The 27,357-nt window shown below is 46.0% G+C and overlaps 2 protein-coding genes across 5 annotated transcripts; one reads left to right on the top strand and one right to left on the bottom strand.

Moving 5' to 3' along the window:
* Nucleotides 1–28: 28 nt before the first annotated feature.
* On the top strand, nucleotides 29–12,378 carry LOC111852197 (post-GPI attachment to proteins factor 2). 4 transcript variants are annotated; one of them, XM_023827794.2, is made up of 6 exons: nucleotides 29–1,205; nucleotides 1,506–1,671; nucleotides 1,877–2,126; nucleotides 3,413–3,519; nucleotides 9,395–9,503; nucleotides 9,851–12,378. In XM_023827794.2, the coding sequence occupies exons 2-6, from the start codon at nucleotides 1,507–1,509 to the stop codon at nucleotides 9,958–9,960; spliced, it is 741 nt and encodes a 246-aa protein (XP_023683562.2). In that variant the 5' UTR covers nucleotides 29–1,205; nucleotide 1,506; the 3' UTR covers nucleotides 9,961–12,378. The 4 variants fall into 4 exon arrangements, with proteins under 4 accessions (XP_023683562.2, XP_023683561.2, XP_023683559.2 ...); XM_023827793.2 differs by having other exon boundaries at nucleotides 35–1,224; nucleotides 10,094–12,378; XM_023827791.2 differs by having other exon boundaries at nucleotides 38–1,205; nucleotides 10,094–12,378.
* Nucleotides 12,379–15,436: 3,058 nt separating this feature from the next.
* Nucleotides 15,437–22,661, bottom strand: LOC140587446 (rho-related GTP-binding protein RhoG-like). Its single transcript, XM_072708711.1, has 2 exons — nucleotides 22,213–22,661; nucleotides 15,437–18,010 (listed from the first exon to the last, which is right to left on the bottom strand). Exon 2 carries the CDS (start codon nucleotides 17,982–17,984, stop codon nucleotides 17,409–17,411), a length of 576 nt encoding a protein of 191 aa, XP_072564812.1. The 5' UTR covers nucleotides 17,985–18,010; nucleotides 22,213–22,661; the 3' UTR covers nucleotides 15,437–17,408.
* Between the last annotated feature and the right edge of the window lie 4,696 nt (nucleotides 22,662–27,357).

Raw genomic sequence — 27,357 nt, 5'->3', positions numbered from 1 at the left:
AAAAACAAGCTTCGACTGGGCCAAGCTCGTTACAACCTGTTAGTGACCGTGCCTTACGCACTAGTTCCGTCCATAGTCATCGACGACCGCGCAGTAAATGAGTCACAGAAAGTTATATAACATGTGTATGCAGAAAACGACATTCCTTGGGAAACAATCATACAGTATTACTGTCTCGGAACCGGATCTATGCTTTTAAAGAAAGTTTACATGTAGTATTTATAACCTGCATGTGGCATACTAAAAGCGTGATTCTCGTGCATCAGGTGTCTGTAGTTGCTAAAATGTTTTAGTCCACTACAGTCATCAATTTGCATGCCTCGACATTGTACAGACGTATTTGGGGTTACCTTGGTCATCGTAAAGCAGGAGGCTACCTCGTGGAACTGGAAACTTATAAATTGCGCATTCCTGTTTTGAGGTGCTCCGATGATAAGTCATCCGAGGTTCAGGCTGTGCAATTAATGGTTATTATACTTGTTTTAAAATGGTCTTTTTTCAAAACTGGATGAGATATAAACTCAGATGCCATGTTCACCGATTTTGTGTATTGAAGAAAAATTATCCACTTTCAGATTCGGTTAACCTCTGATCAATAATGATATATTCATATGAGTAACATACGAGCTGTGGACAGGACCAAAATCTGTAGTTTTACCTAAATCCTTGTGAAGTACCCAGTGTTAAAATAATTTCACTCCATTTTTTTTGTTTAATATATACTACATAAATGGTTACTGCTTTGCCCAGATTTACGTTGCATTTGAAATCATTCTGCAGCGTTTCATTTTGGCCGCATGTCTCTTTAAATCTGGGACGGCCTTCGGTTATTTCCGGTTCTGTGATATCTGGATGGATACATGTAAAGCGAACCTACAGCTGGGATCATCCTAATAATTCTGAATCCATGTTCTCCGCGCAGCTGTTTTTTGCTTAATAGAATACTGAAAAGGGCTATGATTGACTTCGATCTCGCTGAGGAGTGATTCCATGTGAAAGCTGTGGCTTTTCGTTGTCATTTCGGGATATCGCTGTCTTTTCTGCGCTCTCTTTACCGTTATGTTTGGGCAGTCTGAGCACGCTGGTCCAGTCCCCGCAGACCCGGTGCACTCCGGACTCGCGTTAGCGCTGCGCCAAAGCTGATCGCGCCGAAGCCGCCTCTCCGCTCTTCTTTCTACCAAACTACAGCCCAGCAGATCCCGCAGGTGACGCAACGCAGCCTACGTAGGAGCCCAAATTCCTCTCCGGTTTTGCGGATAATTAGGGTGGAAGGCGCCAAACGTTAGGCTCATTTACATCGGTGCCAACGATCGTAGCTACCCAGGCTGCAAGTAATGGATCGACAGTACTTCTATCTGTAGACCCTATATGCTTTAATTTCTTAAATATGTCTTCGTAACTAGCTACCCGTGTCCGTGTTGATCCTCTCTTCATTGTGCATCTTATTGTCGTTTAAAATGAATGTGCAGGTCCTTGATCGTCTCGTGTCGTACTGTCACTTGCAGGATGCTCCAGGGACCCTATGCCTCAGACCGAGACAAAGTCCTTATCCGGTTCCCTTTCCACTTGTTCGCCGTGGGCACAGTTTTCCTGGCACTCGGGGGCTTGATTTCCTGCGTTTTAATCTCCGTCTTTTATAATTATTCCGATGCCACTAACACCCACTGCAAGGTAAGGAACCACAGGGGATTGCTTTTTATATGGTGTGGTGGCTATTTACCTGGGGGGCTTTCAAGCTTCAGAAACTATTCATTTAAATAAATTTGGGATGCACCTGAGCTCATATCTCTCATTTTAGTCTAGTCAGAAAGGTTATACGTTTTATGTCTTGTTTGTAGATGGTATTTTCTCCTCTGCCCCCTCACCCTATATTCAGGTGCCAAACTACCTCCCCTCCATCAGCGCCTCCATCAGCCTGGCGCCAGAGCGCTACATTTGGCGCATCTGCATCGGCCTGCACTCCGCCCCTCGCATCCTGTTGGCGGTGGCCTACTTCAATCTGTACCGGATCCACTTCGCCAAGCGGTGTTTGGAGTGGTGCCTGGCTTTAGTGGCCCTGGCCTGCGTACTGGCCGAGAATCTGGGACTGCTGCTACTCACCTACGTGTCCTCCACTGAGACCTACAGTGAGTCGCCATGGTGACACTGGGTGTGAGGGTGGTTACTGATTAGGGAGACAGATATGCGCCCTACAGTATACCGTATATTATTATAGTGAATACTGCATTATTTTAATATCCCAAATTGCATCTGAATGGTAATGAAATCACGAAGGGTCTCATTCCAGCTGATGCAGGAATAGCAGTGCAGTGTCCAGCCAGTGACCCCCCCCCCCCCCCCCCCGTGTATCTCAAGGCGTGCCAACACCAGCCAGTAACGGGCAGCACCATGTGACTGTGTGAGATAGGGTTGTCACAATACTACAATTTCAAACTTGATACTAATACCTTGGAAAATGCTCGATACCATTTTCAATACCATGGGTACTATTTTTGTCTACTTGTTGATTGGCTCTGCTCAGCTGCAGTCTGAGACTTGAAAGGAGACGTAACACCTTTCAGAGACATAATTGTGTTATGCTGTTTAATTAACGCTGTGTGTTAATGTTAGATGAGCAGGACTAATAGTGTTTGCTGCCTAGCTCCCATGTTAACATTATCTTATTTATCATTTTTTAATTAGCAATAACTACCTTAATGGTAACTTAATTAACAGATGGTTAATGAGGCTACCAGCTAGTTTGGTGATAAACGGCTAACGTTAACGTTAACATTTATGATAACTTTTAATGCTACATTGTTATTGAAACGGGATCTTTACTAACCTCTCGGTAATCCTCATAAAAAGCGGATTATCAGTCTATAAGATGCTTTGCCAAATTTGCCGTGCTGCTGGACTTCGTCGCCGCCACTTTGTAGCATTGTCTGCATAGAGGCCTATCGACATCCATAGCCTTTCCCTGGTCATTTGTCTCGTGTGCAAAATACTTTAAAATTGCATGTTTTTCATTGTCAACTAAAACAAATGCTGCTGCTGAAGGGACTTCAGCCAGTTCAGTGATGTGAAAATGTCGTGAAGGGCAACTTAGCGTGCATGTCTTTAGGTGCCAGTGGGAGGAGGGGCTATGAGCCTGCTTTTCTGCAGCGGTGTGTGAAGTTGTGCGTCAGCTGCAGGAGTCAAAGACTGCACTGTTGGTATCGACACTTGCGAATGAGTTTCTAAATCAATAGTATTTTTTTGTGTCGATTAGTATCTGAGTATCGACTTCTTTGACAACCCTAGTGTGAGATAGACCTATGTCCGGCCATCATCTGGCTGTTAGTGGTGTTATCAATTAATGCGGGGCTTACAGTGCCAGAGCAGCAGGTATCTGACCACTATCCACCCCATATGTGCACCTGTCCTCTTCCAGATCTGCACCGGGATGGTTTCGTCATGTTCATCAGCTGCTCACTTGTCCACATGCTGATCACTTGCTGGCTCTGGAGGGTGATTGACCGTTATTCCCTCACCGCTGAGGTAAGTCCGCAGGACTTTCCCTTCCTCTTTGCCTGTGTTTGTGGCTAGTATTGTTTGCATCAGAGGTTCTTTTAAAATCGATTGAGAATACAGTGGTACCTCAGTTCTCGAACTCATTAGAACTCGAATTTCTTAAAAGTCGAACCAACCAGTTCGGAAAAAAAATACCTAGAGCTCGATCTGAATCTCAGAAGTCAAACCGTGAACGCCGGCCTAAGATAACTTGTACGCGGGGAAATGAGTCATGCGCCATGTCTCTCAGCCTGAACAAAGGGTAAAGCTTCAGTCTCAGCCTCGCATTCACTGTGATAGCATCGTGCATGTTTACACTAGCTGAATACATATATTTAGACAGTAAAAATACATTTAGACAATGATAGACAGTAACAGTAATTATTATTTAATAAAATACAAGATTAAAATAAAGATTTCTTATTAATTATTTTAATATTAATAATAAACCATTAATACGTTTAATTATAATAATATTGTTGTGCCCAGCGGGGACAGAACGGAGACAAAGGCGCAGACGTCAGGGTATCAGGGAATACGGGGTTTAATTACAGGTAAGGCAAGCAAAACGCAGACGGGCAATACAATGACTGGACTGGGGAAACAAACTGAAACGCGGACTAAATACAGAGGGCTAATGACAACAACCAAAAACAGCTGATCACACGGGGATTCCACACGGGGTTAACGAGGGGGCGTGGTGCACGGAAGGAATGCACGATCGGGGCAGGACACATTGTTTTTTTTAACTTTACACATTGTTTGGATACATTTAATTTCTTACTTTACAAATTACTGTTTTGATAAATGTGCTTAGATGTGTTTAGTACAGTATATGCCCTTGTTGTATCTGGTTCATTTTGTGTTTAAATGCTAAAAAAACATATTTAGGTGTATTTTTTTCGGGCTGGGAACCAATTAATTTGTTTTCCATTATTTCTTATGGGGAAAATTCGATCACAACTCGAACTTTTTAGGATTCAATTCGGAGTTCTGAATGGATTAAGTTCGAGTTCTGAGGTACCACTTTAATGCCATTTTTAGTGTGTGGTGTGGTCACGGTGAATCACTGCAGTATTTGAGTCTCCGCCATGGCTCCATGTGTGTGGAGTTTTTCCTGTTCTCCCTGTGTCGTTGTGGGGTTTCCTCCTGGTATTCTGGTTTCCAAAAGCATGCAAAGGTGAAGTGGAGTCACCAAATTGCCCGTGCGTGAGTGATTGGTGTGTGAGTGAATGGTATGTGAGTGTGCCCTGCAATAGATTGATGCCCCATCTTGGGTTAGTCCCTGCCTTGCGCCTGTGAATTACGGAATAGCCTTCAAATTAATGGATTAATGGACGTTTTGGATGTAATCCAGTGTTTTAGATGCAGTTTTCCCAAGTTCCAGATTCTCCAAAACCCAGATGGTAGTGAAAACTCTAAATAAGTTTTGTATAGAATCCTAAGGTTGTATTGTGTGTTTGGCCTATTACATATGAAAGACTTCTTACTGTTAGGGTTGCAAAGGGGTGGAAAATGTCCAGAAACTTTCCATGGGAAGTTAAGCTGGGGAAGTTTGTAATCATTGAACGCTGTGGAACTCTGTGTGAGCTGTCAGAGGTATGGCAAAAAAGCTGTATGAATAATACAATATAGAAAATGACTTATAAACAGTGCAGATGCTTATTTTGGGTGTTTTTACACACACATTATTACAAGAACTTGGTTACACAATGATATCACTGCTAGTGCTGTCAAGATGCCTTTTGTCCCCCAACTACATTTAAGTTCCCTGTTCTAGGCTAGCCTGCAATTTTCCAAATTTCCAGTTTATTCCTGTTAATTCCCATATGCCACGGAATTTTGCAACCCTACTTGGCATTCGCTAGGTCCAGTCTTTCGGTGTTGCTTCAAGCATAAATACTCAAGCTGAGTCGCCACTAGAGGGTAGTGTTTGTCCGCTCGTCATTGATTGCCCAAACTTCGCCACACCCATGACTACAAGACAGGAAAGCAAACCTGGTAATGAGCCATATGAATCGGCTCATTAATAAATGTCGGATATGATCTGTCTGTAATGATCTAGGTCACATATGACCTCATTCTTTTGAGAGCTTTTCCCAGTGGTTTTGATCAGAGGCTTAAGCTGTATTTTTAGGTGGAGAAAAAAAACAAGTTCCTCTTAAGACTGTGAATAACTGTCATCTGCCCCTCTAGTTTCACTCCCCTACACATGTGACTGTGTGTTAAACCATGATGATACTGTGTGAATTTAATGGTAGGAGCTCTTGTGAGATGTATGTGCTTGTATTTACTACCAGGGTGCGATGTTTTGTTATTTTTAAAAATAATCAATGTCAGTTGTGTAAGTGGATTTAAGCCACTAGGGCAACTGACTTCACTTTTGTATTTCTCAAATAAAGTGTCAGCCATTGACCAATCAGGTTTTAGCTTCTTTTTTTTCCTTTTTCTTTTTTGTCAATACAGAGGATGTTCTGCTGATAGGTGTTAAGTCATAGAGACAACTTTTGGCAACTTCCTGTGAGGCAGGGCTTCTCGCTGTATGGTACACATTCTTCTAGCGTACGTGAGAGAGTTTGAACATCTGCTCACTTCTGACTCTGAGTTTGATGCTTGTTCAGTCATCATGAAATGTCTGCTTGTCCCGAGCTGATGAGGATTGGTCTAGCTTAGACGTTTGTGAATATTTATATACACATGTTAGTTTCTCAATATTCAGGTGCATCTTGCAGCATATGTATCTTCCTGTTTTTGTATGTATGTGTGTGTGTGTTTGTTTGTCAGTATGTGTGTACAGCCTTGTGTCGAGTTATGCCTGATCCAGTCACATCCTATTGCGTTTACGTAAGAGGTCCATAGTAAATAATATACACTAATGGAGAGATCCCTGAAAGTGGGTGTAAGAGGATGTTGGCAGGTATATCAGCAGAATGGGCAGCGCTGCCAGATGTTGATAGATGTTGACCCACTATCAGTGTTGGGGAAGTTACTCGCTAAAATAATCCATTCCAGACAGAGGTGGAAAGTTTAGGTCCAGAAAATACAAATCCAGATACACCCATATTGACTTGCATCTGGAGGGCCTGTTCCCAGTGGGTGGTCCCATGGGTTTTGAGTCACTTTGTGTGCTTGTGTTAGTTGCCCCATAACTGTGTCCTGGCTGCAGGCATCCGGCACTTGATTTGTGTTGTTTCACCATAAGGAGTTTGGCGCTACATCCGAGCAGCTCTCTCTAGCACAGTACGTCTCAACCTAGTCCATGGGGACCCTCGCAGACAGTCCACGTTTTTGCTCTCTCCCAGCACACCTGTACCAGGTATCTGGTGTTCTTGATTGGCTCGAAGCTGGGAGGGAACACAAATGTGGACTGGGGGGGTCCCAGAGGGCTGGTTTGAGAGACACGGCTCTAGCAAGTCGCTACATGGCTGCTGTATGGACAAGCTTCGTTGTCCACAAGTGGACAGGAGGATTGATCCCCGCAGTTTGTAAAGTGGCGTTTAGGAAATGTCGATGTCACGGAAGTGCTGGGCACAGCACCCCTGAGAGAGCCTCTCCGCATGCTTGGTGAGAGAGCATGGGTGGTGCAGGTACAGATTAAACTCTCACTCGCATGCACATGCATACGCAGCACACAAATGCAAATGTGAAACCACACGCGCATCCGTGTCCTGCCGCCACATTCATGGAGAACCTCGGAGACTGCGGACTCCAGGCGCCCCAGATTCGCAGCGCAGAGCTCACAGCGTTGCAACACTCACTCGCAGCACGTTTGGAAGCTGCAGCACGAGCCGGCGGGGGGGCGGGTGCTTCAGGCACGACTTCCTGTCTGTGTGAGCGAGGCTGCCGTTTTCTCGTTCACAGACCCTGCTTCTCTTTTCCCTTCTCTTTTCTTCGGCCTGTTCAAGTAGGGCAGGGTGGGGAACCTGATCCATGGAGATCCGGTGCGGGTTTTTGCAGTGGCCCCTCAGTCAGCCAATAACAGTGGGTCTCCAGGACCGAAGTTGAGAACTACTGCTTCGTTATTGGCTGATTTGAGAGGTCATCCCAAAAACCCACACCCACAGCGGCTCTCTATGGATCAGGTTCCTCACCCCTGAAGTAGGGCATGATCTGGATTATCTGACCCGGTGGAACTGTACTGTGTGGTTCTGTAGCTGTCTGGAAAACCGCCCATCCCTGAAATCACTTATTCAGTACAAGGGCATTGTGAGCCTATTCCTGGAAGCACGCGGCCCAAGATGTGCTGCACCCTGAAATGGATTCCAGTCTATCAGAAGTAATACGGCCTTACTCACTCGCACTATATAGCCATATGACTTCATGTAACCCAGTGGTTCTCAGTCCTGTTTCTGGTGCCCCCCTCTGCCAGAAAATTCCATTCCAACTCTACCTGAATCAGGCTAATAATCAATATGGTAGGTCTGATGGGGGACACCAGGAACAGGACTGAGAACCACGTGTTTTTAGCCTTTGGACGGAAACCTGTGTGATCACAGGGAGAACAAACTCCAGTCCTGCCTGGTGTCTGGAGACTAAGCTGGGTTTTAAAGCACTTTGTTGGGGCCTCCAGGGTTTGACCTCCTGAGGTGAGGGGTCTGCACGTACAATCCAGCTGAGTTCGAGGTCCCTGCCAGTGGAGGGTCATTATCTGCTGACATTGCAGCTTTGATCCAGGCCTTTTCCTGATAGGTTCCTTTGTGTGGGAAGATGACAACCTCTGTCAGTGAATGGTGTTTAAAAATAAACTCACCTTGAGGTCTTTGTGGCTTTTTTTGGCTCCAGACCAGATAATGTGGGAGTGGCTGTGGGTGCTGGGGGGGGGGCGGCCGAGGGGCTCCAGTGTTTCTCAGCGTCCTTGCATGTGAAAGAGAAAAAAAAAAAACACTGCAGATCTGAGGTCATATAATCAGATATTTAGTATTTTTTTTTTACTTATTGGCTGTAGAAGCATCACAGCAGAAGGAAGTGGTTGAAATTGGGAGGGGGGGGGGGGTACGTGCAGCGTTCGGCTCATAAAACCAGTTGCAGAGATGCTGGAACATTGCTACATCAGTCATGCAATGCATGCTTGACAACTCTGACCATGTTTGCAACAGCTGTCTCCAGATGATGTGTGTGTGTGGGGGGGTGATTGGGGGCTTCCTCTGGTTACCCCCACATTGTGGGAGGGTTAGGAAGTTGGGGAGCAGGATTAAACATTTTGAGACACTCCAGGCTTACAGATTCTTGCCCCAGACTTGAGCCCATGTCCAGCTAAGAATAATCTCTGACCAATCGCATTATTACCTAATGTAGCCCTGTCGCAAGTTTAGCTTTCTGCATGCGGAGATCCTGCATCCCGCTGTGCCGTCGAGGTGAAAGCTTGCAGGTGCTGGTGGCACGTTTCGGTGGAACCTCTGACTCGGCCATTTGAGGCGAGCACATGCGGTGTTCTTAGAAACCCGAACGGGGAACGCGGCGAGCATCCTGCCAGGACAAGGTGTGTAAACGTGTATGAAAAGCGTCATCTTCTCAGGGCCCATTCTTAAGCAGCATATGTGGTGCACTTGCACTCATGCACATACATGCAAAACATGTGGTGTTATCTGCCAACTTTAACCCAGAGCCTCTAGTCTCAAACCAAAAGAAGTGCCAAAGTTGAGAGCCTGGCAACCACAAAAGCGTTCTTATACGTCAGAGGTTAAAGGCCACATACTGCCGATCTGCCGGTATAGCAGTTTATGCGAGGCTGTGCCGCTGATCTGGTGTAAGATCTGGGGCTGTGCTTCCAAGTTGACTGCACTGTGGTTTGGACCCCGCCCCCCCCCCCCCCCCCCCTTCTGGTCGTTCATTTTGTATTTTGTTTTTTTTCTGCCCTCCTCAGGAAGGGACCTCGCGCTACTGGAAGCTCCGCCTCCTTCTGTCCAGCTTGATTGCCTGTGTCTGTGCAGCGTACTTCTACTGGCGACACAACAAATACTGCGAGGCGGGAGGTGAGGATGGATTGCCCCCCTTCCCCCCCCCCCCCATGTCTTAGCAGGAAAACACACAGATGCATAGACCCCCACTGCAGGCCGTCCACTTCCCACCCACCTCTCTGCCTGCTTCCTGCTGCCTCTCCATGCTCTATAAAAGTGCACGTTGCCATTCTCCTGTTAGCGCGAGCGTGTGAATCGATATGCATGCAGTCACCTAACTGCCGTGTGTTCCTCCCCCCCCCCCCCCACTTGTATCTCTCTTATCTCTGTTCTGTATGCTATGGCACATCTTCCAGATGGGTGTCACTTCCCAATTGAACTTCCTCTTCTTTTTTTTTGTTTTTTACATCTCTGGGAGGCAGGTCAGTTCCGTTGGTTTGACATGAGGCTCAACTGCTCTGGGAGGCTGGCAGCCACACTGGTGGTGGAAACCCTGTCAGACCCCAACCCTACGGTTTCCGCTTCCCCATAGCGAATACCAGAGGGGCCTCCCTATTCTGACCCCCCCCCCCAACCTTATTTTGTCTGGTTCCCTTTAAGCCTTGATCTGATGTTTGTGTGTACCCTTGCTGTCATTGCGGATAAACTCCTCTTTTGTTCCCCAGTATACACCTGGTTCGCCTTCTCCGAGTACATGATCGTGCTATTCAACATGGCCTTCCACACCACAGCCTACTGGGATTTCAGGGGCAAGGAGATGGTGATCGCCACTGTGCCGGAGGACAAGCGCTTCTGACAGGGGAACCGAGGAAGAGCAGGCAGCGGAGCCAACTCCTCCTCCTCCTCTTCCTCCTCACACTCCCCACAGAAAGGTGGCAGGTACCCTGATGGGTGGCCAGGGGAACAACTCTTCCACATTTTCCCTTGAGGAGGGACAGCCTTTTATCTGCTCCCAGCCGACGGGAGAGCAGGAGCGGCGCTTGGAGTGAGGTGGAGGTCCTCTGCATCATTTGGGTGGGAGGGGCCAGCTGTTGCCAGGAAACCAATGTCCTAGTTGGGAAGTGGGTGGGGGAAGCCTAATGCAACGAACCTTAGTCTCTGAGAGGGGCTTGTGGTCACCAACTGACAGGAATATGCCCCCGCTGTCAGTGTCCTTGTGTGCTTGCCCTGGTTCTACCCTTGGCCTTGTCGTTCCTGGAATTTCCTCTTTCCTGACAGGTTCCGGTTGCCATAGTAACAGAAGACTCCATGTCTGCGGATGGCTTCCTCTGCTGATGTGCTTTTATAACAGAGGCGTGCCTGCGTGCTGTCAGTCACTTTCTGGTCTCAGCCAACATTTCTGCTCATTAAAGACTGGCGCTGAATGAAAAAATGACACAATCGGCCTCCTTCAAATACAAACGTGCTTCTCACAAGAATATCAACTGGTGGACTTTCCAGAATCGAACACACCAGCAAGTTTGGGTGAAAATTTTAAAAATCATGACAAGTGTATAACTCGACTGAATAGAACACTGCACTGCCGCTTAGTTTTAGCACAATTGTGTCTTTATGTTTAGTGATTATTTATTTTGGTGTAATTCTGTGAAACTCAGGAAACATTTTATTAGTCTTTGAATTCAGTGACAATTTTAGACACCTTTTAAAAGGGAAGTTGGTTTCAGGGCCGCCTGTCTGCCGCGTCTAGCTGGTGCCCTCAGTATTAACATCAACTTTCTCTGCTGCCAACGTGCTCCGTGGACCAGGAGGATATCAGCTTCTGCTTCCGCATCACCTGCTCCAGTGTCACACGCTAACTGGTTGACGTCCTGCGATTGAGCTGTGCTGCCATACGATATTTCTGTGACATCGGGGGGACTTTCACAGCTCACGCCTAGCAGGAGCTGTTCTCTAATGTATATTGCCAGCTTGGGTGTTGTGATAGATGTATATTTCTCTTGCAAATAGGTACGCCTATTGGGGTAATGCATACTTTTATGTAAATGCAGCTGAGCAACTGTTCAAAATTGAAATGAAGGTTACGGGGTGGATGGTTGTACGTCCAGACCGCTTAGATACCCCTTAGCTATGTATATCTGAGGATACCCTGAATCTCACAAGTAGACTTTAAGTAAATGCTAAAGTCAGGCCGCTGGCCTGCAGAGTATAACTGTTTCCATGGCAACACTGGAATCTTTTACAGAGGGTGTTTCTCAATATTAAAAATGCAAAGATCGTACTTGTGGTCTTGGCAGGAGCAGTTTTGTTAACGTGCCTCACAAGAACAAACTTGGGTTGCAATGAATCATGGGATTGTTCTCATTTGGCGGGGGATATTTGGGGTGGGGCAAAAAGACATCCAGGGATTTTCACCATGCTCTGTACTTCTGTTCTCATTATTGGAACAGGTCTTCGGCAGTGGAAGATGACATGAATGGGGTACGTAAGAACACAAGTACGGTGAAGTATGCGTGTTGAGAGACACCCATAGTGTGTGAGGTGCCAGTCATGCGTAGTGGCTTAAATGTTTGATTAGAATTGGTGTACAACATACTATGAGCACCAGAGCTTGTCAGCGCAATGTAATCTGGCTCAGCGTAGCTTTTAGAGGACTTTTTATGGAAAGGTGCGCCTACTGGCTGATGGCAGCAGGCCTATGGGTGCTCCTACTGGCTGATGGCAGCAGGCCTCTGGGTGCTCCTACTGGCTGATGGCAGCAGGCCTCTGGGTGCTCCTACTGGCTGATGGCAGCAGGCCTCTGGGTGCTCCTACTGGCTGATGGCAGCAGGCCTCTGGGTGCTCCTACTGGCTGATGGCAGCAGGCCTCTGGGTGCTCCTACTGGCTGATGGCAGCAGGCCTCTGAAGACTTATGGAATCACCAGTAACTGAATGTAACGTGACACTGCCGGTCCAGCGGGACTCAGGCAGCAGTGCTTGCTAATGATTAATAAATATCATCTTAGCAAACAATTCTCTTATCTTGACTGAAGGTTGACTTTAACATCTTGGTTGCGAATCGATCATAATAGATGGGAAAGTATCAGTGCCTGGGTGCTTGGGGCTTTACATTTACATAATACATTTGATCTAATGTCATTTTGCGCAGGAAACAGGACAGGTACTTTATTTACTGATTTTTAACTGATTATTTCAGTTACGCACATAAAGACTGAGGTGGAATCTCATACACCATGTGGCATGGACTACGGAATGGGGGGGGGTGACTTTTGGAGTATCATTAAGAAAGCAGCGATGAACTACCAAGAAAAAAATTACCTACAGATAATGTAAAAAACTTTATTAATAAAAGTCTTATTTTTATGTGATTTAAGAGGGTCAGGTGATACTGGTTACTCACTGAGTGTTGTGAGGGGACATCTAATCTGCTGTGTTTTTGTACTTTACATTTATGCTTTATGTCATTGACAGCATTAGCCATTAGCAGGTCTGTAGCAGCAGGCCCATTGGGGGGTCTCTCTTTGTAGATTTCATCAGGGGGGAGGCTCCATAAATTTCACTGACTACCTGCCACATGCCTGATCGGTAGCAAAAACATTTGAAGGGTTTCAAACTCGTGGCTATGTGGTAAGCGAGAGGGCTTCGACGATTTAGACAGTGAAGAGGTTATATCTGAGTTTTTCAAAAGCAAACAGACAAGTGGACCTGTCTCCATGGCCTGGCCTTGTTGGTTGAAAAGCGTTCTGCGGTCCATACCATGTGGTCCCCTAGGCCCAGGTCACTCACCGACACTGCCGGCAGAAATGATGTGAGGATCATACAGGATATGGTATGAATGCTACACTCAGGTTTGATGCACTGGAATCCTTTTCTTGCCTGTAATCAAAGTCTCTCTCGTTTGTGTGTGTGGGTGGTTTGGGCCAAACCTAAGTGAAATCATTTGAATGCAGCTCAGAATGGCTCTATCAAATGGGGGGGAACGACACACCGCACGTCAGACATTACGCCTGCCCCAATGGTCCTTTCATTTTACTGTCAAATGATCTCCCTGGGCCCCCTCTCCCATCGCCTGCCTCTCCACATTTCCCTGCCAAATGTCCCCCATGCAAATTGCCGCGGGGAGGTTCTGGTGTTTGTTTGTTCTGAGTCGCTTCCTGGCGCTGCAAGCAGGAAGCACCATTTGCCATGGGAGAACTTTAAGTGCTCGTACGTGCGATCGTTCAAAGTGGCTTGCTGCTCCTGGACTCGGGCCGTTCGGCCATGAGTATCCAGCCCAGGGACGCCGAATTTGCAGAATTTACTCCGTCCATTTGTTGTTGTTTTTGAGGTGAGCCCACCAGTGATCTAAAGTCAAGTTTCATTGTCATTGACTTTCGTAAAATTTCCTAAACTCCAAAAGAACATTTTCTGGAAAATGAATCACATGGAATGAGTGATTTTTAAATTTTTTTTATTTGCTTTTCAATTGTTCCCGATGTGCTTCTGGGACCTAAGATGTGACCGTCATGTGATCGTCATTTCCACAAGCAGCCCCCGGCACCCAGGACATCCAAGACACTTAGTGGGGCTGTCTGTCCTATCCCCCCCCGCCCCCCACAGTGAGGAGAGGGGGGTGAAATTCATAAGGGAACCTGGGTGGGGGTTTATTTACACGCAAGCTACCACATGACTCAGAACTCCACCTTCCGGATCTCGTGCCACAAAGAACCCCAAGTCAAATTTATCTCAGAACATAAAACTGCTCCCACCCGCCACCCATTTGCCGTCTCTGCCTCTGCCTGTGGCCTGGTGGGGCTCTGCGGCAAACTCCAAACAGGAAATCCCTGAAATGGCAAAAAGGCTACCTTGGAAGGATGCAGCGAGGACCGAGTCCAGCATCCCGCTGCACTTTGAGTGCGTTCATTAGCCTCCCGTCGCTGTGGCCATCCCCACTGCCAAAAGCACGCCTCATACTGCCAGCTTTCCTGACCTCACGCTCGGCATATCAGTTTGCGTTAATGTCAGCAGGTTCCGGCAGTCCATTTCCCACCAGCCTCTCTAAGATAAGCGCTAAGATGATGGTGCGTGTGGCTCAGGTGGTTAGGGTGTTGTGCTTGTGATCGCAAGGTTACTGGTTCAAATCTCAGTCACCAGAGTGATTTCCCCACTGACCTCTTGAGCACTGTCTTTAAACCACGCCCCCCCCCCCCCCAATTGCCCCATCCTTCCTTTCAATTGTATGTTGCTGTGCATAAAAGTAGTTGCTAAATAAGTTAACTGTAGTTATCATCCCTGCTTTCCATCAATATTTACTGAGATTAGTTGATAAGCTCTTCTCAGTGACAAGCACGGGGCCAGCTTGCCGTCGAATGCCGGTTCTGTCTGTCGTCGGCTAAGCGGTGACAATAACTGAAAGGAAAACAAAACACAGGCACACACTGTGGTCCTTGTTTATAACGGGCTGCTGTATTTCCCCTTCGAGCTCGCAGTTGGGGAGTTGGCCCTAGCCCACGGTAGGGTTAGGCCAGGTCTTCAGCCGGCAGTACTTTAACAGTGCCTGTAAAATTAGCTTCGTCGCATGAAAGTGCCTCGACCGCACACACTCTCGATTTGTGCGAGGTGAGTGACTGTGGTGAAGGTACACTGGCGTAGCTATGGTGTGAAAGCGTGCAAAGCAGAAGAACAAACTGAGGTCAGAGATATCGGGGAAGGTGATTGGTCAGTCATCGGCGTGACGACACGGTTACTGAGAAAAAACATGAAAGATGGACATCGGTCTGCCGTGTTTGGCCCTCATTACACCACATCACAATGTCCTTGTATAATTCGTTGCGTTTCTCGTGATTTCTGGATGCTTGTAGGCAAGGATGACCATAAGGCAAGGGAAAGTTAGGACAATCCCAAGGGCCCCTGAGTGACCTAGAAAATTTGAAAAATATCTGTATTGGTCTGGACTGGGGGGCCTAATTTGATATGCCTTCATGGGGCCCAAAATCTTGTTGGGGGGAAAGCATACCCCAGCCAGCTACAAGGAGCAGGTCAGCAGGGTCAATGGGTCTCGACCTTTGTGCCGTGACGATAAAAAACTGGCGACAGTCTACAAACACATTTAATCTCATTTGATGGAAAGAAAGTATTGTAGAAAATGTAGAAAACGTATTACATTTATTGCAACCGCCTTCTCGTGACAGAATGAGCACTTCTTAAAACAACGAGTGTTATTTAATCATATATAGACGGGGTTTTTTTTTTCCCCTGTGTTTGCATGCAGTGCTACGGTTCCTCGTAGCACGAGCGTTTCCAGCGCCGTGCTCGCCTGCCACCATGGCAACCTCTGCAGCTCGAAGACAGAGGAGTCGGGGTGGAACGGAGACGGCAAAGCCGCAGAGCAGCCTTTCTGCGTGTGCCCGGGGTCATGGAGATGCAGCATCAAGGTGCAAGGGAGAAGTCTGGAGACGCGGTTCGAAGCCGTTCGTCTATGGCGGGAAGGTTACTTCCTGCCGCGTCACGAAACTCCAAGCTGCGTAAAAAGTCTCTCTCTGTACCACGGATTCAGAAACCATCCAGCTGGCAACCCTTCCTGGATTTACCCCATCAGGACTTTCCATCCTGTAGACACACTTCACCACATCGCTACCCGACATTTACATTTCTAACACATCAAATATTGACTGCGACACAGCCACACCCAGCTGTAAAATCTGCATTCAAATATTTTCCCGATGCAAGCAGTACAATGTCACACACAGTACACTACAAAACATTCCTATGATTTCTCATTTGAGATTTAAACATCACTTCCTTGAAAATTGCATTTCGTACTTAATTCCTTACATGTTTTTTTTTTTTCAGGTTTCTGGTTACTGTAGTAACTTGACGTTCGTGAAACTGACACGATGAACAGAATTAAAAAGGAACCAGTTAGGTTATAAGAACCATTGAGAATAACAGCTGTTTTTCACACACTGGCATCAGAAGTCCTTCTTTCACATCTCTATAAGGCCACTGTGGCACAGAACAGAATCTTTAAACTTGCTTTTTAGATTAAGCACCTTTCAGTTTCATTTCTATTTTATCTGATACTTTTTGTGTGCAGCCTGGAATTCAAACCCCCAATCTTTGCATTGTTAGCACAATGTTTTGCTTGCTGACCTACAGAATTATCAATTAAGCTTTTACATTTGCCTCTTTATAAAATTAAAGGTTTTACTCCCCCCCCCAAATGTGAAAAAAGGCAGTTATGAGAACTCAGAGAGCGATAAGGTATCAGCAGGCCGAATTGGATACATTTCTGCAGAAAATGGGGCTGCAAGTCTGTCAGAATCACAAATCTGACCCATGGTGGGGTGACTGAAATTCCTCATTCACCTGCTGCACCACTGGGAGCATCACCCTGTATCCACAAGCTCACACGCTCATACTTAGAAAAGATCAACTTAACATTCAATATTTAAGAAAAAACGAATGGGTAAAAATGAAGATCGAGATTTAGCCAGTCAGCAAAACATTCAGCAAGGGGTGTTCGTCTGTGTTTTTATACTGTCGGGCAGTTGAGCGGGAAGTCTCATAGGGCCTCATCTTTGGCCGGGAGCTCAGACGTGAGGCAGAGGGAGCGGAAGATGGTCTTTGAGACCTTCGAGTGCTTCTCATTTTGTGTGTTTGTGGGGTGACGAGGTTCTTGTGCTCTGCAAATAGCTTTACGTTCACTGGTACCAAGGGTCATGCCCGGAGCCGGAGCACCCACAGTGGCAGTGAGAAACAGCAGGGTGAGGAAGCCCAATAGAGCCCCACAAGTGCTGGTGCGGGGGGCCCTGCCACCTGGAAAAGGCCAGAATAGCAGGATGCAAAAAAGAGGGTCTGTGTTACAGTGGATATCAATCACAACATCAAGAACAGCAGGGTTTTCTCTAAAACATGGTTTGTAATTTAATTACATTCTTAATATAATTATTTTCATTTTCTTCTGTTAATGGTCTCTCAGTTTCAGCACATTGGCTCTCGCAGGCCACGCCCCTTTCTAGCCCCGGCTCCTCCCCCTTCTCCACCCCCACCACACCCTCAGCCTACAGAAGCACACAGGGCTTTTTGGAGGTAGTGGGCTGTGGATTGAGGAAGGCCCGTACAGCTTCTGCGAACACCTCCTTGATGCCCTCCTGGTTGAGGGCAGAGCACTCCAGGTACCGAATGGCATGGATCTGCCGGGCCAGAGCCTGGCCTTGCTGCTGGGTGATGGTGCTCTGGTTCTGCTCCTTGAGCTTGCGCAGCACCTCTGGGTCGGAGCGCAGGTCGCTCTTGGTGCCCACCAGCAGGACAGGCGCGCCGGAGCAATGGTGCGTCACCTCCGGGTGCCACTTGAGACGCACATTCTCGTAGGAGGGAGGGCTGGCGATGGAGAAGCAGACGACAAAGACGTTGGTCTGCGGGTAGGAGAGCGTGCGCAGACGGTCGTACTCCTCCTGGCCCGCCGTGTCCCACAGGTTGAGGCTGACCATGCGGCCATCCACGGTCACCTGCGCGCTGTAGTTGTCGAACACGGTGGGGATGTACTCCCTGGGGAAGGCGTTGGTCGTGTAGGAGATCAGCAGGCAGGTCTTGCCCACCGCGCCGTCGCCTACCACCACACACTTGATGCTCTGCATACCTTTGGTTTCAGGACCTCAGCATCCTGAAAGACCAATTGCACAGTCACACTCATAACCAAGGATCACACGTAAGCCCCCTCTGTCCTGCCTTTGAAAGGCATATAACCTAAAGGCACAAACTAAAGCTTCAAGCCACTTAAATCCCACTGTTTTGGGAGTTTTACTTACAAAAAAACCGTTCCGAGGGCAAAATGAAAAATGATTGGTTCAGAGAGATAACCAGATTGTAGAGGTGGTGGATCCAAGACATCTGATTGGTTGGTCCCACCTCCTCTAGCTGCTTGGACCCACCTCCTCTGCAGTCTGATTGTTTATGTCTCTGAACCAATCATGTTTCGTTCTGCCCTAAAAACATTTTTGTGCAAGTAAAACTCCCATGAGCATAACACATATCCCCCCCACCAAGTGAAATTTATGCTCTCAGGCTCTCGGTTACGGGCTTGCTTCCAGTGCTGTGATGGCAATAGCCCTGTCGGTTCCATTAAGTGGGACCCAGTGTCACGGCAGCACCTGCTTTTTGTTTATGGAAATCAAGAAAACAAAGGGAGCGAGAGGCAGGAAAACGCCTGAACAAAAGAGGCGGGAGGAGTGAAGCGGCACTGTCTCAGCAGGGGAAAAAAAAAACAAAAAACTGAAAGACGCTTTCAGAAGCATTTTCGCGGTGAAAACAAAGACTGAGGTACGCTGAAAAACCACCAGAGTTCAAATATCGGTAAACAACCAGTTTTTCTCTGTTCCGTCTGCATTTGTATACTTCTCAGATGAATTTGGGTGGTGCCCGGGCCTACTGCCGACCTCAGAGATACGGAGGCACGGGCTCTGTGCACGTAATACCCAGAACCAAAAGTATACTGGTACCTACGGGGCGGGGGAAGCCAAATGCCAACAGTACAACGCAGCCGCCAACTTCACCATGGCAACGGGGACATATTCCTAGTGACAAAAGAAGCCCTTGGCCTCCTATGGGACACTGACAATGTAAGCTCAGAAAAGGCCGTCACCAGACCTGGGTTCCACCAGTCCTGGGTGACACTGGCAGACAGATCTCATGCCATGTTCTTACCTGCCGTTTTCACGTTGGCGTACGTTGCTCTCTCACGTCCCCCCCCCTTCCCCAAAGATGTTATCTCCTCACTTAGGGGAAATTTTCAAACAATAGAATCATGACTTTGATTGCTCTGCACTGGGACCTTGTTTTGTACCAGAATTATTTCGATTTCATTCTCTGACTGACACAGCTGAGGGGGCGGGTGGTGTGGAGAACGGCGACCGGGTTTGACGCAAGAAAAATGTTCCCGCCGAATCAAGCGTGCTTTTTAGCGACATGAGTGTCAGCCACAAACCAGAAAAGTGCACCAGTTTCCCTGTGTTGACTAAAAATGATTGTCTGCCTACGCTCCACTTCGAAATAATTTCGAAAATTGACAGAGAACCATGGCGGCAGATCATGCCCACAGCGTTAAAGTTTCTACAAGTGAGGTCGACGAAAGCCGAAAACAAAATAGTCCACGATATCCAAATCGAAGAATATCAAAGGCTTCTATATAATTCTGGGATCTTTAGATACAAGTATATTGAGATGGATGATAAATAATAAGATGATAAATAATGTAGGTAATGTCGTGCAGTGCCAGAGAAGCATCTGAGTGAGAGGCACTTAAACTTTAGTGGTGCTTATGGAGGATGGTCTGTCCTAAGAAGAGTTACACATTTCACTAAGTCACTGGAATGTCACGTGAGAAAGAGACACGTCCATCTGTGGCAGAGTTCGGTGGGGCTCTGGCAAGCAAAGATCATACAATCTGTGTTCTCTGCGGAGGGCGGCTGGGGGGGGGCGTGGTTCAGTGGGACTGGTGGGCTGGTCTAGAGGGTCTAGGCACTTCTCAGTGCAGATCTACAAACACACACTCAGAGCTTGTCTAGTAGATGCCTGGTCCACAAGCACCAGAAGGCTGACCTCCCAGTGATCCAGGCCAGGCAGATGCCTTCTCCACATAGCCACAGGATGATGTCACAGGGCAAAGAGCCCTTTAGTTCCCAAAGACTGAAATCTGTCCCCTGAAACAAGCTTCTTCTTCCTCTTCTTACCTTCTGCTTTTATTTTCCAGGTCATTTTAACAAGCTGCATATTACACAGAAGAGAAAAAGACTAATATAACCTCAATGGGCCACTACTTAATTTTGAGACCATTGGAATGGATTTGGTGGAGACCAGTTAGAGGACAGTAAAGAAATTTAGCAACCCTGTGGTTCAGTTAATGACAGGGCAAGTCATTATGGATTCAGGTTGGCACCCCATCATCTAAAATCCCATTAAGTGGTATAGAGGTTCAAGCTACGTAGTTCGTAGTATTCATCTTACTGTATGCGGAAGATCTGAATCCCTTATTAACTAACTACAAAAAAGTACAGATTAATTTTCAATACATTATTCAATAAATTACATGACATATTTGACATTTTATTATAAAATAGGTTTTTGATAATAATTTTGCCCAACTGCTGGCTAATGTAAGTGTTCTAAACATGTTTTAAGGTAGGCTAGGCTAGGCTATGATGTTTGTTAGGTTAGGTGTACCATATTAAAATGCATATTTTCACCTTACGACAGGTTTATCGGAACATAACTCCATTGTAACCCGGGGAGCGTCTGTATGTGTCTACCTTAACACGCCAACTAAAAAGATTACAAATAATTCACACCGCTCCGCCCTGGGACAGGGGCTGTCTTCTTGGGCGTTTCAGCTACAGGAAAGCCCTTGTTTTCTACAGCTTTTCTCAGACCTCCAAGTGGGTCTGCTGCCGACGGCGGCCCAACATCTGACAAGCAGCATGATCTCCGTCAAATCTCGGGTTTGTTCGTCAAGGGATTATAATCTAAAGCCTTGACTTTTGATGCTTAGAGTTACTCTTGGAAGATGGCTATGAGATCATAAGACAATTGTTCTGTGCATGAAGAAACTTCTCTATTTTACAGCAAACTCATTCTGTGCAGTTACTCAATAGTGCTATAAATCGAGAAGATTTAGACGCAGACAAAAGCAGGAACATTTCGTTGTGTTGTTTTTTAAGTATCGTGTGTTGATTATATTCTAAAAGTTATACATAATGACATACGTTATGAAAAAGTCATAAAACCACACCCCATTCACTGGAGTATCTTAAAGCAATTGTCTAACCCCGAATTTCTTCCACTTCAGTTGCATGTCTGCTTCTAGCAAGAAATCTGCACTTTGTGAGGGCAGTTATTCAAAAATGAAAGGAATGTGCTTTGACGCGATTGGAAAATGGAAAAGGACCCATGAAAACAAGATTAAGGACAAAAAAATATAAAAATAAAGCCCACTCTGCACCCTGTCTGTTCATTATGTCTGTTCGGCCATGATCACCATCCCCTTGTATCCTGTGGCCTGTATACCATGAAGCGGGCGTACTGGCTTATCGGGGTAACTTGTCGGATTTAAGGTAGTCTGGGCAAAATGTAAGTGAGCGAATATGAAGTCCATTTAAACTGTGGTACCTTAAATCCGACAAGTTGCCCCGATACCAAATCAGTAGCCCCGCTTCGTAGTACAGGCCACAGTTGGCCATCGGTACATTATAGATCAGATACAGCTCAAGAGGTCAGCGAGACACTACAGATCCAGACTGAGAGTACAGAAACCAGTGACCTGACACTGTCCACCTCAGAAACCACATACGAGCCTTCTTCTCATTCACATGAATTTCTCTTAACTTAAACCATGTTGTATATGACCAAAATTGAAAGACACAGAAGAAATTCATATTTAAAGAATGCCACAAATGTTAGATATAGAAAAGGTTTTCTTTAAATATGTCATATAAGATTAGGCAGTAAAAAATAGTAATAAGATTATGTTTCATTTTAAAAGAAGTAGCCTAGCTTATAATTATCCACAAAGAACAACTTATACATGAGTAACAATTACCCAGACCATCCAAGTCAAAGATGCACCGTGTATGGATAATGCCAACTTGCGGAAGAGTTATATTCCCTAACTGCTGTCAGTCTAAAATAGAAAGTAGAAGCTGTTTAAACTATTAACAATCCGAAACGGACAAAACCTTAGACACCCCCCCCCCAAAACTTCATTAACATCCCGTATGTGAGCTCCTGCAGCCGGCTTTCATAAAGCCGCCGACGGCCGGGTTTTCGCCTAGAGCACTTTGACAGCAGTCGGAGAAGCAATAAAGCGAAACTCACCAAACATAATCCTGATCCTTATGAATTGCGGATCACGAGCAAATAGACTCTTTGCGGATGACTCGCAGCCGCCAGCCAGCGAGGGTTACGCCGTTAAGGAAGTGAGTGCAATTTTCGGAGAGGAAGTCTGACACAAAAAGGGCTTTGCTGCATGAGGAAGTTTATTTGCGAGTTCAGTGATACATGATAGCGGTAGGGACGTGCATGTCTAAAAAGTCGGGTATTGACCGACCTTTCCGCAAAACCCGGCCGCCGTGTCCTCGTCACGAGATATTTTCTGCATGAGATTTTATTCTATAGCGATCCGTGAAAAAACCGTTTTAAAACAAGCCTGTGTATGAAACCCATTTCGATTCCTCATAAGCACATCAAAGTAAGGCGGGCTCACTCGCTTTCTCTCATCTTTATAATCTACAGCGACACCGCTCTAGAGATTCTTATGTGAGCCTACAGGCAGCCAAAAGCGATTTGAACAGCATGTAGGCCTATTAAACCTGGCCTCATATCATGGGTGCCAACGTTGGTCAGCTGGCCGGAGGGATTTTTTTTATTCGAGACACGTCTGCAGACACATGCACACGCATTTTACATGTACGTAGCAGTTTTCTTACGTTTTAAATAGTATGTAGGGTTTGCAAACTAGCCCAACGCTATTGATGCAGCTACATTTAGGTTTATAATGGAATAATATATTAAGATTTCTTGCGTGAGCGTCTGAGAGCGTGTCACGCCAGATGCGTGAGCGCTGGCAACACTCTTTAGGCCTACCTAATTTATGAAGTAAGCAACAATGAATATAACATAAATCATTTTTGGCCGGGTACAACTGCATGTCAATGAGACTGCAAGTCAGAAATGGGAGGGCCTATTGCTATCCAGTTAGGTCACTTTAAGCTTCTCTGGAGGGATCCCCAGACGTGCCATCTACAAACAGCTTCTCTTATGATTACGCCATTGTATGGTACATACAGAGTAATAGAGAAGGCTTATGGAAAAGTTGGTGGGAAAAGAATGACCTTAAGATCAGTAAGACAGAAGAACTGGCGATAGATTGCCAGGGGAGTGTGTAAGACAAGTCCCCACTTAGGGGAGAGGAACTCGAGGTGATGCTATCATACACACATCTGAGAGTCCATTTAGGTAGCAGATTGGGCTGGATAGACATGTATGCTCTGTGCAGGAAAGGCTTGTGTAGGCTGTTCCTTTCAGAAGGCTAACGTCTATCAGTATGTGCAGCATGGTACCAGGGATAGTCTACAAGGCAGTGTGGCTGGTGTAATTTACGATGTTGTAGTCTGCATCGTGAAAGGGAGCGCATGGTGACCGAACATGAATGGCCCTGGGGGTTCATATATACATACACACATATATATATATATATGTATGTATGTGTGTGTGTGTGTCCATGTCCGTGTGTAAAACCCACCACAATGTGCTAAGAACAGAGGTGGAAAGTTCAGTACAAATCCAGACCAATATTTTATTTCAACCAACCAATTGAGTATAAAAAGTCACATTTGCAGAGTACGCAAGTGGTTGGTTGAAGCAAAATTTTGGTCTGGATTTGTATTTTCTGGACCTGAACTTTCCACCTCTGGCCAAGAAGCGCAACTGAGAGTCCAGTTCTCCCAGTGGCCATAAGGCATTATGTATGGTAGATGTGTATACTAATTACTTATAATCTACTGAGCTATTGTCAGAGGTGTATATTTCAGGTCCAGAAGGTAAAAATACAGACCAAAATTTTGATTCAACCAAGAAGTTGAGTACTCTGTGACAGTGAGTCTTTATGCTCAACCAGGTGGTTGAAACAAAATCTTGGTCAGGATTTTTTTACTTTCTGGACCTGAACTATCCACCTCTGGCTGTTGTTTTCTGTTTTCGTTTTTCTTTTCTGTTTTGCAGCAACTGGAGTGAACATAAAAATTTAATTGTGTAGGCTACTGCACAAATGACAATAAATTGCTTCAAACTTTAATCTGATAGTCTTTTGAGTCGGTGCCAACATAATCAGTGACTAACTAGATAAAAAAAATGCATGCAATAATCATCACTCATATTCATCCATCCATCTATGACCATTTATTTTTGCAGATTGTCTGCATTATCTTTGCGATCGTACCCTTCGTGTTCTACATGCTGGCGTCAGAATTTCCCGCTCAGAATAAGTTGGCTATATCTCTCTGTATTAGTAGTAGTGTTGCAGTCCTGAAGATGGCGCACTTGTACTTTTGTTGAGCTTTTTATTTTATTTGGACAAAAAACTACAGCATAGAAAAAACCCTCCGTTCCAGTAGACGGCGTGGCGTGGACTGCGACGACCTTAAGCGACCCACGCTCCCGGCTGCAGACGCGGGCTTCGCCGCTGTCGCTTGCCGGTGCGGAATCATCGATGGGGCTTCGGGAGAGCAGCTGCACCGCGAACTGACAGCGGAGCTGCGGTGCGCCCAGATTCGGCTGGCAAAAGTGAATTCCACTCATTTGCATGGGAGGGGCCTTTATCAAATGGACTGCAAGCTGAAGAAACGGAGAATATTCTGCAGCTATACATATTGACATTAATGTCGATATTATTATTGACGATAATAATAAGATGCTTGGCGAACACGGCAGTGAAGTCTGGATAGTAGCCTTTATCATATAGATATGTATTTTATTGCAACAACCTGAGCTAATTACAGACCTGTTCGCCGTTTCAAACGAGGGATTCTCCGCATCCGAAAATTTTATGCGTACATTTTATACAGATGGAGTACAGACAGTGTTCTCCTGGGATTCGGGTCCAAAGGAAAAGCTGCATCTGATTGATTTGATTGATTCGAGTCTGTAGGGCGCATTTTCGGAGGCATACAGAAGGTAAACACGCTTTTTGCGGATATTCACGTTAACATTATGTGTGTTTTCGTACTGATCGTTTGTAATATTCGGCCGTTCTGGTAAGTACCATACCGATAGTCTTTTGTTTTTCCAGATGCATTAGGCAGCGCATGAGTGACCGAATGAAGGCAGTATTCATGTCGTTTTTAGCGCTTAAGTTCAGTACAGGAGGGAGTAAAAGCGATATGTGAAAGCTTTGTGTGGCTTCTTGCTGCATGCTGCTCTATCTGTAATAGGAATGTCAATTTTAACCAGGAGCAGGAGGCATGAACTGCTGCCGTATCATAGTTTATTTATTTATGATTTATGATTGCATTAATTCCCACGCTGGAAATTCCATTAATATTTTTCCCAATTAGGCCTGCTGGTTTAGGTTATGAAGAGCCTTCAGGTGGGATTTGCTGGTCGGTTCAGATCGCTTCAGCTGTCCAACAGCTCCGTCAGACCAGTTATCTGTAAGCTACGGGTATTGGCCGTTGGTTTAAGTGGCGTAATGACGATATGTCATTATATGGTCTCCGTGTGTGTTTCTGGAAGATCTGAAACCCTAAACACGTGTTCTTTGTCAGAATCAGAAAACTTCCCGAAGGAAAATCCTTACATTACGACTGTATAACACAGTCGATCAGTAAACATGTCAGGGATCCTCCGTTACTGCAGCGCTGCGTATTGTGGTATTAGTTATTGTGCTGTAGACTGCTTCGCTTTTGTGTTAACTTGTGTATTGCAGTTGCAGTCGGTCAGGATCTTGGTGTGAAATGAGAAGGTTAATGCGTAGATAAAGACTGGGCGTGATGCCTGAAGAGTTCCAGCCACAAACCGAGGCACGCGCCACCGATTCCCTTTTAACAATTGCTAATACTGTTTTATCTTCTTTTTTTCGACTTGAAGCACAGAATGTATTTCGACAGTCTGATTACCTTGTGGATTGCAATTCTCTGCCTCTTGGGAGGGGTGCGGGCGGACAAGCCGGGGCCAGCCCCTGCAGAGCATGCCGATGGCGAGCTGTCAGGTAAGGCGCGCTGACCCGCCGCGCCGCGGCACGCTGCACGATTTAAGCTTCGTGCTGTTTGGAAACTTGTTATGAAAGCTGTCAGATTGTCCTGGGTGGGCTTATGCTCTCTGTTTAGGTCACTATACCTAGTGGGACCTTTGGGTCATTAAAGAGTAATACACCCATGCATCGTTGTGCGAACATCATATGGCCAGTTTCCCAGTCAAGGATTAAGCCTAAGCCTAGACTAGCTTTGAGTTTCAATGGTGAATCTCCATTGATACTGCAATTTAGTCCAAGACTAGGCTTAATCCTTGTTTGGGAAACTGGCCCATAGAGTGTAGTTGCACATGCCTATATGGTGTAACCTACTATACACCTAGGCCACAGCTAAGGACGTAACTTTGTGTTGAGGTCTTCACCCATTTAACGGAGTCTAAGGGGTTGTTTCGGCTTGATTATGGGGGGGGGGGGGGTTAAAGCAGGGGAAGTGATTAATTGGGGGTGGTACCTTGCTGGCCGGGGATTTGAACCAGCAACCTTTGAGTCACAAGCGTATTGCCTTATGGTTAGCCCACTGCAGCCCCCCCATGATTTATGTCCATAGCTATAGCAAACATTTTTTGTATTCGTATAAAGAGTACACTTTAACAAAAAAACGATAGTACCGTAAAAACATAAACCATTATCATAGTTATTATTGTTACTGAGTATTATTTACTGTACGTGCTTGTATGTGCTATGCCTTTGTATACCACTGGCATCGCAGTAGGTTTGTTTACTCACAGACACGTGAGTAATGCGTTGCGCTTTGACGTTACGATGGCTACAACGTCGTTAGGTGGTAGGAATTTTTCTGCTCCATGACAGTATAATCTTAGGCGAGCACCGTTGTATATGCGCTCCCGCGTTGACCGAAATGTCATTATGTGGCGCTTGACTGTACATGAACTTTGGATCAAATGGAAAAAATAGATTAACTAAAGCAGGTTTCTATAATATCTCGAAAGTGGCGTGTTTGAAGTTTCTGACTGGTTTTTATTCATTTTAACTTGTAGTCCATATTGTTGCTGACTGGAAAAGGGGGTTGATTTTAATGATTTGACATTTCCGTTCTCATGCCAACGTGGTATGTCTACAGCTCATTGTGCTAGACGCCTATAGATCCCACCGGCAGTGTAAGGACAGTGTAAGGACTCGGCACAGAATCACATCCTGCCCCGTCTCTCTGCCTTTATTTTAACTGCTTATCACGTTCTCCTCCCTTTTGTTTC

The sequence above is a fragment of the Paramormyrops kingsleyae genome, unplaced genomic scaffold (genome assembly GCF_048594095.1).
Source record: "Paramormyrops kingsleyae isolate MSU_618 unplaced genomic scaffold, PKINGS_0.4 ups243, whole genome shotgun sequence".
NCBI classification, from domain to species: domain Eukaryota; kingdom Metazoa; phylum Chordata; class Actinopteri; order Osteoglossiformes; family Mormyridae; genus Paramormyrops; species Paramormyrops kingsleyae.
Note: the sequence above shows the minus strand (reverse complement) of the source record. Positions and strands in the feature narration are given on the sequence as shown.